This window comes from Azolla caroliniana, unplaced genomic scaffold, assembly GCF_043228905.1.
Source record: "Azolla caroliniana isolate FFs.n. ecotype wild unplaced genomic scaffold, voAzoCaro1.0.p SCAF_17, whole genome shotgun sequence".
Classification (NCBI taxonomy): Eukaryota; Viridiplantae; Streptophyta; class Polypodiopsida; order Salviniales; family Salviniaceae; genus Azolla; species Azolla caroliniana.
In genome coordinates, this window is record NW_028230452.1 from 5887827 (window position 1) to 5901378 (window position 13552).

At 37.7% G+C, this 13552-nt stretch overlaps 1 protein-coding gene across 1 annotated transcript; it reads right to left on the reverse strand.

Moving 5' to 3' along the window:
* Positions 1-1660: 1660 nt before the first annotated feature.
* Positions 1661-4571, reverse strand: LOC147853000 (elongation factor 2-like). Its single transcript, XM_087333589.1, has 2 exons — positions 4484-4571; positions 1661-4140 (listed from the first exon to the last, which is right to left on the reverse strand). The coding sequence occupies exons 1-2, from the start codon at positions 4536-4538 to the stop codon at positions 1700-1702; spliced, it is 2496 nt and encodes an 831-aa protein (XP_087189715.1). The 5' UTR covers positions 4539-4571; the 3' UTR covers positions 1661-1699.
* Positions 4572-13552: the final 8981 nt, after the last annotated feature.

Here is a 13552-nt window from a genome sequence, read left to right on the forward strand (position 1 = left end):
AAGGTGAACCTTCTTTAATAAAAAAGAAAAAAAGAAAAAAGAAGTATGTGAAAACTTCATTATTTTGTTGCATAGAATACAATACACAAGTATGACAAGAGTGATCTTCAATGGAGGTGACATATTATCTACATCCGTCAAATGTTGTAGATTTAGTGAGTTTTGTCCAAGTGAATGACATCTACGACGTCATTGCATCAATTCCACTCTTGTGGAAGTGGATGACAATGTTTCTTCTCGGATTGGCATGCTTCATTGATTTTCTTTGAAAATTGGGAGTTCGTTGGCAACTCCCTTTGATTGCATGTTCCGAAATTTTGTAGGTTAACTTGGCCGATTCTCTTGTGCCACATCTCAATGTTCTGAAATGTCCTTTCTTCCTTTTGAGTACATGGCAAGTTTTATCTTTTCATCATCTTAAATGAACATCCACCCTCCTCCCAAGCCAAATATGTATGTCATTTGCCTTTTAGGTTCTCAATGAAAAAATTGTGTGTTGAATTGGACTTACCTTATTCCATTATTATCTAATGGGCACACTATTTTTGGTGATAATGCCAACATGAAATACATTATTGATGCATTTTCTATGCCTTGAGTGACCATCCTGATGTCTCTGACAAATTGATCTATTTGAGATTAACTAGGGTTGACCCTTTTCATACATTATGGTTGTACAAATGCATGAACTATATATGCCATCACAACCTCACATTTGTCAAGACTCTACACAACTCATAAGGGACTTTACAATATACGTTTGCAATCTACAAATTTGGAATCATTCACCCTTGACAAACCATGCTCTTTGTTTGAATATGATTGGATTTCTTTGAGCCATAAATACAAACCCTATTTCACAAAGCCCACAAATAATAATGTCCTTTAAGAAATGTTTGGAAGAATACCTTCTACCATAATGTATCGTTTGACTTTGTAAACTTCTAATAATTTATTATAAAATCAAGCTAAAAAAAACATGCTCACAATAGAGAATAGGTTTCCAATGGAGCCGAAAGACAACAATTAGCCTTCACCAAACAATGGTCGTCCTCTACCTTTCTCGAGTCTAGGATTATAAGATGGAAAGATCGAGTCCCTTCAATGATTTGAATATAACATTCTTAGTTATAAAATTTTATAATTTATAACTAATGGAAGGGGTATTGTTTTGGAAAAAAATAAAAATAAAAGTGTAGTTTGCAATGGTTCCCCTTAAAAATGTATATTGGAAATGTATTACAAGAAACAAATGTATATAATATACCTATTCAAATGGTAGGATGGACCATCCTCCTATGACACAAAGTTACATTAAACAGTATCTATACATCCATAGAAAATAATACAATGGCGATAGCATAAAAGACCACTTTCACAACATAATCATCAACTAAACAAGAGCGGAAGATTTACTAACCTACAAAACTAGATCATCAAATATAATAAAAAATTTATATAGAAAAATCTCAAAACATAAACATTTGTCCTGATCAAAACACAATCCATAACATAGTATTATATGGTATGGTTATACGTAAAACACTATCCATAACATAGTATATGGTATGGTTCCCGGGGGAGAGCAAAACTCATCCCTTCCTGTATACTCTTGAAATTTTGTAAAAAAAGATCCAAGATTATCATCGAGCATCATCAACTTTAAGCATATATATGTATATGCGTATATATATACGTATCACAGCTTGTCCTCATACTCGGAGAGAGGAGTCATCTGCTCCTTAAGTCCCTTCCTCTTGCGAATATCAATAACCAACTGATGTGCTTGAGAACCGATATCATTCGGATCACTATTCATCATGTCCCAATGATCAAACACACATTGTGGAAAAGCTTGCCCCGATGTCGCAGCACGAAGAGTACTAGAGAATCCAAACGATTCTATAACAGGAAGATACGCTTTAATGTTATACAATGGTGTACCAGGTCTCTGAATTTCTTCAAACACGTGCCCTCTCTTCTGATTAAGAACTCCATATATACCACCCAAAGCTTGTTCCGGTGCTTGTATCTCTACAAGGTAAACAGGCTCTAAAAGCCTGGGTTTTGCAGTTAGCTGAGCAGCATACATTACTCTTCTTGCCGTTGGAATCACCTGCCCACCTCCTCTATGAATAGCATCAGCATGCAACACAACATCACAAACCTCAAATGCTATCCCTCTCATATTCTCCTCAGCTAGAGCACCTTCCTTGGTAGCCCACTGGAACGCCGCCACAACAGAATCCTTTATCTCATTCAAGTATTGCACTCCCTTACACATGTCAACCACCAAGTTTGGCCCAGTAGTCTCAGGGCCAAAACACCATATCTTCTTAGCCAGATCTTTATCCCAACCAAATTCCTCGGATAAGATTTTGCTGCGAACTTTAGGATCATCTCTTGGGCCAATCCGCCCTTCGTCAATCGCCTCAGGGAGCCCATCTTCTAAAGGCCTCGCCTCAAAATACAGACGATTATGCTTGTTGGGCGATTTGCTCATAACTGTGTGGTTGGATTTCTCAAGGACAGTCTCCCTAAATGAAACAACAGGATCCGATACAGCAATTTCAGCACCACCCATGAAATCCTCTTGCAAATCCTTGAGACAAATCTCTAAATGTAGCTCACCAGCACCAGCAATAATATGCTCACCAGACTCTTCAATTGTACAGACAACCATGGGATCTGACTTAGCTAGTCTCTTCAGCCCCTCGACTAACTTGGGAAGATCAGAAGCAACTTTGCATTGCACAGCAACTCTCACCACAGGAGAAACAGAAAATTTCATTGCACGTATAGGATGAGCATCCACCTCCTTTTCATTGGTAAGGGTCGCATTCTTGGTTATAAATTGATCCAAGCCAACCATGGCCACGGTGTTACCACAAGGTACATCCTCTACAGACTCTTGCCTTCTTCCCATCCAAATAACTGTTCTTTGAACACTCTTGGTGTACAAGTCCTTCTTTTGACCAGGAACAAAATTAGGGCCCATTATACGAACCTTCAAACCAGTAGACACCTTTCCAGAAAACACACGGCCAAAAGCAAAGAATCGACCCTTATCAGAGGCAGGAATCATTTTAGAGACATAAAGCATAAGGGGACCATCAGGATCACAGTTTCTAATTGCATTTGCATAAACATCATCCAACGGCCCTTCATATAAGTTTTCAACACGGTATTTTTGTGCCTTTGCTGGAGACGGAAGGTGAAAGACCATCATTTCTAACAGTGCATCACTTGCTGGGAGCCAAGATTGCATTACTCGTTTCATCAAGGGTTTACCCCTGAGCTCTTTCTCATCAGCCTTCATGGTAACTCCAAGTTTCTCCAGCATAGGCCACAACATCTCTTTCTGGTCATTCATACATATATTAATGATTTGCTTGATTGGGTTGTAAATGAACTGAACAAAACCCCTCTGACACGTTGCAGACCCGGAATTTTTTGTGGTCCACTTCTTTGTAGCAGAATCAAAGTAATTTTCTCCCCAGAGACGTTCCATCATCTTTGATTCATCAACACGAAACTTGCTAGCATACATCTTTGCAAAATTAGTGAGCGTAAAAGCCCATCCATGCAATCCAGCTGAGAATGCAACAGTGCCTTTCTCTGGATAGACTTGAACATCACCAAGGAGTGGATCCTCATATGTGGCCATGATAACATTGGCATTCTCAATAACCCTCTGAAATGTCTGATAAGCTTCTTCCCCGTCTACCTGAAGCTCAAGGAAGCATCGATCCATTTTGTTGACAGTAAGAACAGGCCTAATCCTCTCACCAAGGGCCTGACGCAATACAGTCTCCGTTTGAACACAAACACCTTCAACACAATCAACCACAACCAAAGCACCATCAGTAATACGCAAAGCTGCAGTGACTTCTGATGAGAAGTCAACATGGCCTGGAGAGTCGATGAGATTAATAAGATAATCATTTCCATCCTTTTCTCCCTTGAAGTCTTTTAAAGAGGCATCTGTCATCTCATAATAGAGGGAAATCCCAGTAGATTTAATTGTAATGCCACGTTCAGCTTCATCCTGTCTCGTATCAGTTAGCCGCACATCGCCCGCCACTTCTTGAGCAATGATACCAGCCGCAGCCACAAGGGAATCCGTCAATGTAGACTTACCTTAGAGAAAGAAAAAAGCCACAATAAATTCCATTAAAACAATGACATTTCATGCAAGAAAAGACATTTGAACACAATGATGTTTTGACATTCGCCAATTAATCATGTTGATGATGAACTATACTAGCCCAATAATGCACTAATGCATGAAAATAATCGCGTCTAAACAAATGTTCATGCCATCAAAAACTCCAAAAATATCCCCATTAAAACATAGAAGAAACATAATTCAGCCAGAGGCACTGATCATCAATGATCTAAACTAACCACATCATGAAAATTTTAAACTTTAGGATAGCAACATTTCCACGTGCATAAACTATTCAACGATATCAACACTAACCGTGGTCGACATGAGCAATCACTGACATATTCCTGATATTATGTTTCTTGTCCATAATCCTACGCAATTCCTCAATAGTAAACTTCACCTATATTACAAAAATCTTACTTTAGTAACATCTTAATCGTGATTCACATGAACGCAACTTCCCACTTTGAAGGATCACGTTAATCACAAAACTCAGATTCTGAAGTTTGTGAGGAAAGAGAAAAAGCTTACCATCTTGCTAAGTCCAATTAAACCCTTTTTCTATCAAAGTGACTTGATTCCTGAAAAGCCAAGAAAGGAATCACAACAGTTGTTACTAAGTTTCTTACATTAGACTACATGTGTTAATAAGCTAATATGGAAAAGCGTTAGCCATATTAACATATAGGTCTTTTAGCAAAATCTAGGATTTAAGTGAAGCAAAACACAAAATGATAGTTCTTGTTATTGCATCAAGTCTGGAAGGTAGAACGTAAAGGATATTTCTTATTATTAATGCATAAAGCCTGGATATTATTGCATGAAGTCTACGAGGTAGAACATAAGGATATTTCTTATTATTATTATTGCATAAAGCCTGGATTAATCTAGGATTTGATTAAACCGAGAACTTAAGGGTATTTCTTATTATATGCGTGATGCGTCTCTATTTTCCAATAGCAGTAGCTAGATATGAATATAGGTTTGCAATAGCCGTAGCTATTGCTATAGTAGGTTTTCTTTAAATATAAAAGAAGAATTAAACGTATGCCTACTTATTCACAAATCTATACAATGCATCTAATATATCGGTCAGCATAACAAGTTTTTCAGGAATGTCCTCCATGGGTAGATATCGGACATGGCATTTCTAAACATTTCAGGGGTTTTGAGGGGACGCACAGCTTCAAAATTAAGGAGACACTCGTTTTCATGTTAAATGTCTGGTTCTAAATACGATAAAAACGTTCAACATCAATCATAGTAACAAATGATAAGGAAGAGAGAACAGCACCAAAGAAGACCAATTTTGCAAAAGAAACGATTGTAGATCAAGCTTTTCTATGGACTCCTTTCTTACCTTCTTTGAAGGTAATTCTCAGAAAATAAACACTGAAAATACTCGAAAGCCTGAAGTTCATCTAGACTTCTCAACATCATCACAACTTGCCCAATCACATACACAAATTAAAATATCCATCTTTAGGTTAAATTTTGATCTTATTTACAGTACTAAATGAAGGATGCTAAGCTTTCAACATTACAGACAATTCACATTAGGTTAACCATATACTCTGAATAAGATAGCTCATACAAAAGCACACACTATATCAAGCTCGGATAAAAAATATCAGCCGATTCCGGTTAATATCTCTCGCTTCTAGAACAATTAGCATCATACCAAAAAAAAGACTTTAAGACCCGATTTCCAAAATTATCAGTATTTTTACGTTGAAATCTCTGAATTCTATAACACAGTTGCAGGGTACAATAGAAAAGTAAAAAAGAAAAAATCAGTTCTTTTGGTTTACAATATCTGATTTCAAGAAGGCAACAACGTGATACCTCAATCGTCAATATTCGATGGGGATAAAAAAACACAGTTGCAGGGTACAATATAAAAGTAAAAAAGAAAAAATCAGTTCTTTTGGTTTACAATATCTGATTTCAAGAAGACAACAACGTGATACCTTAATCGTCAATATTCGATGGCGATAAAAAAACAATCTTTTAAGTTTAGAATCTATCCTTAGATACGAATGTATTCAATATCTTTTCGCAGAGAAAAGATCAGTTCATTTTTCAGATTAATCTAATCTAGTTTCTAGACCAAGACTGTACAGGAATGAATGATGAGAAAGAAAGGATTGGACTTACTAGCAGTATAAGAAGAAACGGACTTACTAGCAGTATAAGAAGAAACGTTACGAACGCAAAAAAACTCTCATCTAAAAGAAGTGAATGGGGAACATAATCGTAAGCTTCTTTTATGTTAGAAACAAATAAGGGAAAACAGATTGCAGCGAAGTAAAATCACAGCTGGAACTAACAGAGAAGGGAGGAAGAATACAGATACATGCCGATGCAGAAGAATCAAATTGCAGGGAAGAGAAAACAGAGAAGAAAACAAACACTAGAGAAGGAAGACTATAGATACGTGCAGATCCAAAAGGCGCAAATTTCATGGAAGAAAGACTAAAGATGAAAACATCAGAGAACAGAGAACATAGCTGCATGCAGATTGAGGACAATCAAATGTCAGGGAAGAGCGACACACCGACTGTGAAGAGAAGGAACATATATGGATATATAAATACATACACGCAGAAGAAGAAGCAAATTACAGGCTGGAACATTCAATCAGACGAGAAGACAAGGTAGAACGAAGATATAATATTAGCTGAAGAAGGCGAAGCAAATACGAGGGAATCGGATACAATCAGATAGAAAAGGAGAGGAGTAAGGAAAATCGATTAGATGCAGGAGGAGGAGGAGGAGGAGGAGGAGACCGAGAAACAAGTTTGCAGGGAATGAAGATACGATCAGTAGGAAAAGGAATCATGATGAATCCATAGAGGAAAGGGGCGGGTAGCAAGCTTACCTGCAGAGGGACGTTGCGCCGGGGAGATGGATGGATGGATAGAAGGAAGGATGGACGGACGATTGAGAGAGGAAGCGAAGCGCGAGGAGGAGGAAGAAAGCAGAGGCATGCAACAGCGATGGCGATGGCGATGGCGATGGCGCTAACAGAGAAGAAGAAGAAGTTAACAGAAAGAGACGTCGGCACTTCAATCAAAGAACCCAGATTTCAATCCACCCTATATATATATATATACACGTTTCATAGTATGAACCATACGTGCATTCGCATTTTGGAGAATGTTTCAATCATTCGCGTAAGAAAAACACCCTCAAACAATGATAAATACCATACTTTTAGATTGATTATTTATTATGAGGTAAATAAGCCTAAACAATATGTATGGAAAACAAAAACAAAAACAAAATATTTTTAAAAAATGGGGGAAAAAAAAAAACACGAGAATGTTTGAATAACATTCGCATTCGTTTTCCAACGTGAATGTTATGCTAGATGAACACGAATTTTACGTACTATGTATGCATTTTCCATCCTCTCTCCCCCCCCTTAAACCCCAATCCTCCCTCTCTCCCCTTAAACCCTAAACCCTAATCCTCCCTCTCTCCCCTTAAACTCTAAACCCTAATCCTTAAACCCTAAACCTCGATCTCCTGTTAATGTTTTATGGGCTCAACAAAGAGCGAAGTGAAATGACACAAACTTCACAAAGAGTTGTTCACTCCTTCCTTCCTATTTTTCTATTCATTTGTTTCTCTTATGTTAAAATAATTTTTAAATGACTTATAGAACCTAAAGAGATACAATTAGGAGGTAATTAATAATAAGCTGATAATTTTTAGATGTTTTTTAATCGTTTAGTAAAACTCAGAGAATGACTTTAGAAAATAGGCTAAAAAGAAACAGAAACATGAAAGAAAAAAGATAAGAGAAGAAAAAGACTCACTTAACGCAACCATTGAAAAACCAAAACTAGAAAACATCTACCTTAAAAACTAAATCAATATTTTTGAGGTATCAGGGTTTAGGGTTTAAATAAATCAACATTTTTGAGGTATTAGGGTTTAGGGTTTAAATAAATCAATATTTTTGAGGTATTAGGGTGTAGGGTTTAGAATATAGGAATAGAATATATAGCCGATTTGTATAGACGTAATGTATTAATTTTATTTAAATGAAACAAAATGTACAATGATGCAACAAGTAGTTGGGCATTGGGCAACGTTGTTTGTGTCTTTCCAATGGACATATGTAATGCCTCTTGTGATCATATACATTATTATTTATAATTGTTTATTTGTTTTTATTGTTTCAATATTTTATTATTCTCTATTTGATCACTCCCCCCCCCTAATGAAATAATTAAAACATCATGTTCTTTTCTTTGACTTTAGAAAATTTTAGACACCCTATCTTCTTCTTCTTTTTAATGAAAACATATCCTTCCATTAGTTTTAAAAAGCATATCAGCTACAAAATACAAAATGATGGAAAGGAAGTAATTATCCTTCCCCAACCCGTCTTGTGTAAGACAATAGCTAGCCAATAGTCTTTATAAGCCCTATCTTCTTGTAACACAATATGTGCTTTTGACGTGAAAAATGACTTTGTAAGAAATTCGGCTTGCCAATAATTTGGACCTCGATTGAACATGAAACGTGATAATAAACTAACAATAAAACATATATTTGGTCTTGTACAACTAACTAGATACCTTATATATCCTATGACTTGTTTATAGGGTACATTTTCTATTTCAAAAGATTCTTTTGTAGTTTGAGGGGCATCGTCTGAGGATAGTTTACTAGTAGTTGTGAGTAGAGTAGATATTGGCTTTCAATATATATATATATATATATATTATGTTTTCTTTTTAAAAAATACTCCTTCAATTAGTTATAAACTTTTACAGATGAGAATGTTATACACAAATCTCAGTAGCTACACGATGGTTCCATCTTATGTGGTGTCAGGAATAGTACTAAAGATAGAGAGGGAATTAGTACTAGAGATAGAGGAGGAAAGTACTAAGAGGAACTCATGAGAGAGAGAGAGAGAGAGAGAGATGATAACAAGTGATATATTATATGAAGAGAAGATACAAGAAGAACTAGGAGGCTTAAGACTAGCATTGAACCAAATTGGTTCGGAATAATGCCTTGTGCTTCTATTTATAGTGCTATCAAGAGTTCTCCTGAAGATTCTAGAATGTTCCAGAGTAATATGGAATATACACGAATTTCCTATAGTGAAATAATAAATGAAAATAATGTTTTTCATATTACAATGCATAGGTTAATGGTAAGGGTTTAACCCATGTAATATAAGGTCATGGGTCCAAATCCTTTTGGAGCCATATCATAACACTATCCCCCTTTTTAAACGACGAGTGTTATGAGTCGTCTTTGATTGAGGACTTGGTTTTCTTGGATATTGGCGATGGAAGTCTTCAAGAAGAGCTCGAGCATTGATCACATTCTCTACTAGTTCCCAAATACGCTCGCTTGGACTATAGCCTAGACAATTGACGAAATAGTAGAGCTTGTAGCGAACAATCTTGGAATTGAGGATGGCAGCCACCTCATACTTAGGTTCATCTTCAAGTTTGATCGGGGTGGAGGTGGTGTAATACGATTGGGAATAATGTTGTCTTGATATGGTTCTAGAAGAGAACTATGAAATACCGGATGTATCTGTAGTTGCGGAGGTATATTAAGGTGAAAAGTGACATCATTAATTTTTCCATTAATACGAAAAGGCCCTAATAGTCAATAATCCAGTTTGTCACATGGTCGAGTAGTCTTGGTGTGCCATCATAATAGCCATACTCTATCTTCACTATCAAAATAGGATGGAAGTCAATGACGATATGCATAATCCTTTTGTGTTGGTTGGGCATGATGTAGGTGGGTAGATAGTTTTGCCTGAATTCATCGTAACCACTCCAAATGATCTTCTGCACTAGGATTTGTGGGTAACTTCGGAGTTTCTAACACACGCCAGCAAGGATGATAGCCTGTATAAACATAGAATGGTGTAACCCTAGTAGAGGAGTGGATAGAATTATATAAGCAAATTTAGCAATGTGTAGAATATCTGCCCAATCATCTTGTTGATAGCTTAGGAAACACCAAAGATATTGTTCTAGTGTTTGATTGGTACGTTCTGCTTATCCATCTGTTTGGGGATAATAACCGGAGGAGAGATTGCAGGTGAGCTTGAGCATTTTGAAGAGATTCTTCCAAAATCTAGAGACGAATTGACGTCCACGATCATTGATGATAATGTCGAGAAGACCATGATGCCAAAATACTTCATGCATAACAATTCCTGCAGTTTCTTCACTAGTGACTTCTTTCGTACAGGGCATGAAATGTGCCATCTTAGTATATTGATCTACCACTGTTGAGATCACATTGAAGCCCTTCGAATCCGGAAGATTTGTGATAAAATCTAGATAAATAGATTGTCATGGTTTGCTTGGGATCAGTTATGGCTCCAACAAACCATATGGGTGATGTTTGGGCATCTTCACTTTGCAACATGTATCACATGTTCGAACATAGTTGTCGACAAATCGTCGCATATGAGGCCAGCAAAATGATCGTTGTACTAAATCTAACGTTTTAGTACTACCAAAGTGTCTGACTGTGTATGTGTCATGACAATTTTGTACTATTCGAAGGCGATATGAACCATTGGGAACATACAAAAGTTTCTTAAAGAAGAGTAATCCATCATGACATTCGAACTATCGATAATTCGTACATGGTTGTTGTGACCGTGAACAAGATGCCCAAGAGGGGTCGATTTGATCTAGAATAGCTTGAGTGAAAACATTTGTCTTCAAATCTTCCCTTATGGTATCGATAATGTGGGAATCAGTGGAGTGTTAAAAACCCACGTTGCTTGAAGTTGTGTCGGACTCAAGATTACTCGTTTTTATTGGCGAAGGCCGGATCACCAGGACGAGGAGCTAGATACGAGCGTCTTGATAATGCATCTGCCTTCCCCTGGACCATTATGGCATCACCCGGACTTGAACCTCGAACCTTGTAATCCATAATTGAAAACCTCAACCATTAAGATAGCTTATTGTCATATGAGAGGATAAAAGCTACTTTTTATGTTAGATTGATTATTGTAAAAACTCTAGATCATTCTAGAATGTTCTAGAATGTCCTAGAACATTCTAGAACATTATAGAAATCTCTAAGCTATTCTATAGGAACCTATAAATAAGGGCATACATGTATTCTCAAATCAATTCGAATCAACACCAATCTTTAGCTCTCATTACATATCTTGTATCCATTCTCTTTCTTTCTCTATCTTAATACACCCATTCTTCTCTTAGCGTTTCGTTCCTTTCTTCTCGTGTTCCCTTATATCCTTCTTCCATCACTCTATCTTTTATTCTTGGGATAGTTTGATTCGAATTCCCTCTCTCTCCCTCTCTCTCTCATCCTCCTTTGTAACCATCACGAAACCATGGCCACCATTAACTCAGAAGAATATCTCACCCTTGTTGCAGAAATGGAGAATCTTAAATCCAAGTTCGTATCTCTTGAAGTAGAGAATCAACGTCTCCTTGAGGATCTACAAAAGGTTACTATAGAGAAGCAACAACAACAAGAGGAGTTCACGTGACAGGTTCAACAGTTAGAGTCGACAATCGTAGTGTTACAACAACAAAGGGTCGAAGGTCAAGGACTTATCAAGGAGCCCAAAATCAGCCTCCCAGCTAAATTTGATGGTTCGAGGGCGCATTTCCGAGGTTTCTTGAATCAAGTACGGTTGGTGATTCAAATGCATCCCACACGATATCCGACAGATGCATCATGAGTCGGGTTAGTGGGCACCTTATTGACTAACATAGCGTTGCCGTGGTTTGCTCCATTGCTAGAGACAAATTCTCCTCTACTGAATAATTTTGAGGAATTTATCAAAGAATTTAAGGCTAGTTTCAGAGATACTGATGGGGCGAGAACAACTATCAACAAGATTCATACACTACGTCAAGGTGATCAGCCAGCTTCGACATATGTAGCCAATTTCCGTCTCATCGCAAGCGATATTCCTTGGGATGAACAAGCCCTAATGGAGCAATTCCGTTCAGGCCTTCGTAGTGATGTCAAAGACTTACTTCTTACCTTCTCCGAGGATCCAAGGTCACTTACAAAAGCTATTAGTCAAGCAATACGGTGTGATAATCACCTTTTTGAGTGTCAATGTGAGTGATAACAACAAATAACAAGATCAAGATTCACACCAACTTATGCATCAATAACGACACAATCATCCCCAAGGCAAACATATAGCCATGCTCCAACTCCAAGGCAAACACGTAGTCCAGTCCCAATGGATAGTCCTACACCCATGGAGATTGATATCACTCAATGACGAGGACCATTGTCAGATGAAGAGAAGCAACGACGTCGAGCAAACCGTCTGTGCTTATATTGCGGAGGTCCAGGACATATAGCCATTCATTGCTCCCGTAGGCCGAGACGTTAGGTAAATCAAATTCACTATGACAATAAAAATGAGTCCAACATTTTAGAAGCAGTTAGTGAATCTAATATTATGAATAATCCACCCTTGTCCAATAAGTTTGAAGTCCTAAGCCAATTAGAAGAGGAGTCAAACGAATAAGTCCGGCCAAAATAGGAACCATTTGGTTGGACAACCCTAGATATGTACAACCTAGTGTGGGTTCCATTTCTTCCAAGCATGTTAGTAGAGTCTTCTAAGACCAAGTACAAGTTAGGACACCGAGTTGTCAACTTCAAGTCCAAGCCCTCTTAAATACTGGAGCCAATTCTTGTTTCATGGATAGAGATTTTGCTTAAAAACACTAAATATCCTTGCATACACTTCCTTGTCCAGTTTCCGTAGTAGTGATTGATGGACGTCTCATAGCTTTCGAGAAGATATTGGAAGAATCTGAGCCAATACACATACTCTTAGGTGATTTAGGATGTGTACTTTCCTTTAACGTATTCTTGAGCATCCAATTGTCCTCGGTTTTCCATGGTTCGAGCTACATGACCCTAGAATTGATTGGAGGAAGCGAGAAATTTGGTGCCCTTCAGCAGAAAATATCATTGCCAAGGATCGAACTCAAGATTATTCTCTTGAAGAATATAGTTCTACCAATGCACCATCTCCTTTTCATCAAATTTCAGCTATCATATTGCAACAATTGCACCAAGTGGGAGGCAAGGAGGACCTTTTCTTATTTGCAGTATCAGTGACACCTTCTAGTGCCACTCAAGGTATTAGAGACATGTACTAAAGTAAGCATTAGATAAGGATAGATCTAGGTAGATAGAAAGAAAGGAGAGAGAGAAAGAAGGGTGCCGATCCACCCGACCACCCCCGAGCGAAGGGATCGAGACGGACTCGAGCCTTGATCGGCGTCCCATACCACCGTCGTGGCGTCGAGTCGTACCTGGTGTTGGCGCGCTCGCTACAAGAGTTGACCCACCACAAGACAGAGT

What these genes read in the sequence shown, in the direction of transcription:
- LOC147853000 (XM_087333589.1), bottom strand. Translation starts at nt 4,538, where the DNA reads ATGGACAAGAAACATAATATCAGGAATATGTCAGTGATTGCTCATGTC. An exon ending in GATTGCTCATGTCGACCACG is followed by an intron (nt 4,141 to 4,483) that starts GTTAGTGTTGAT and finishes TCTTTCTCTAAG; the next exon opens with GTAAGTCTACATTGACGGAT.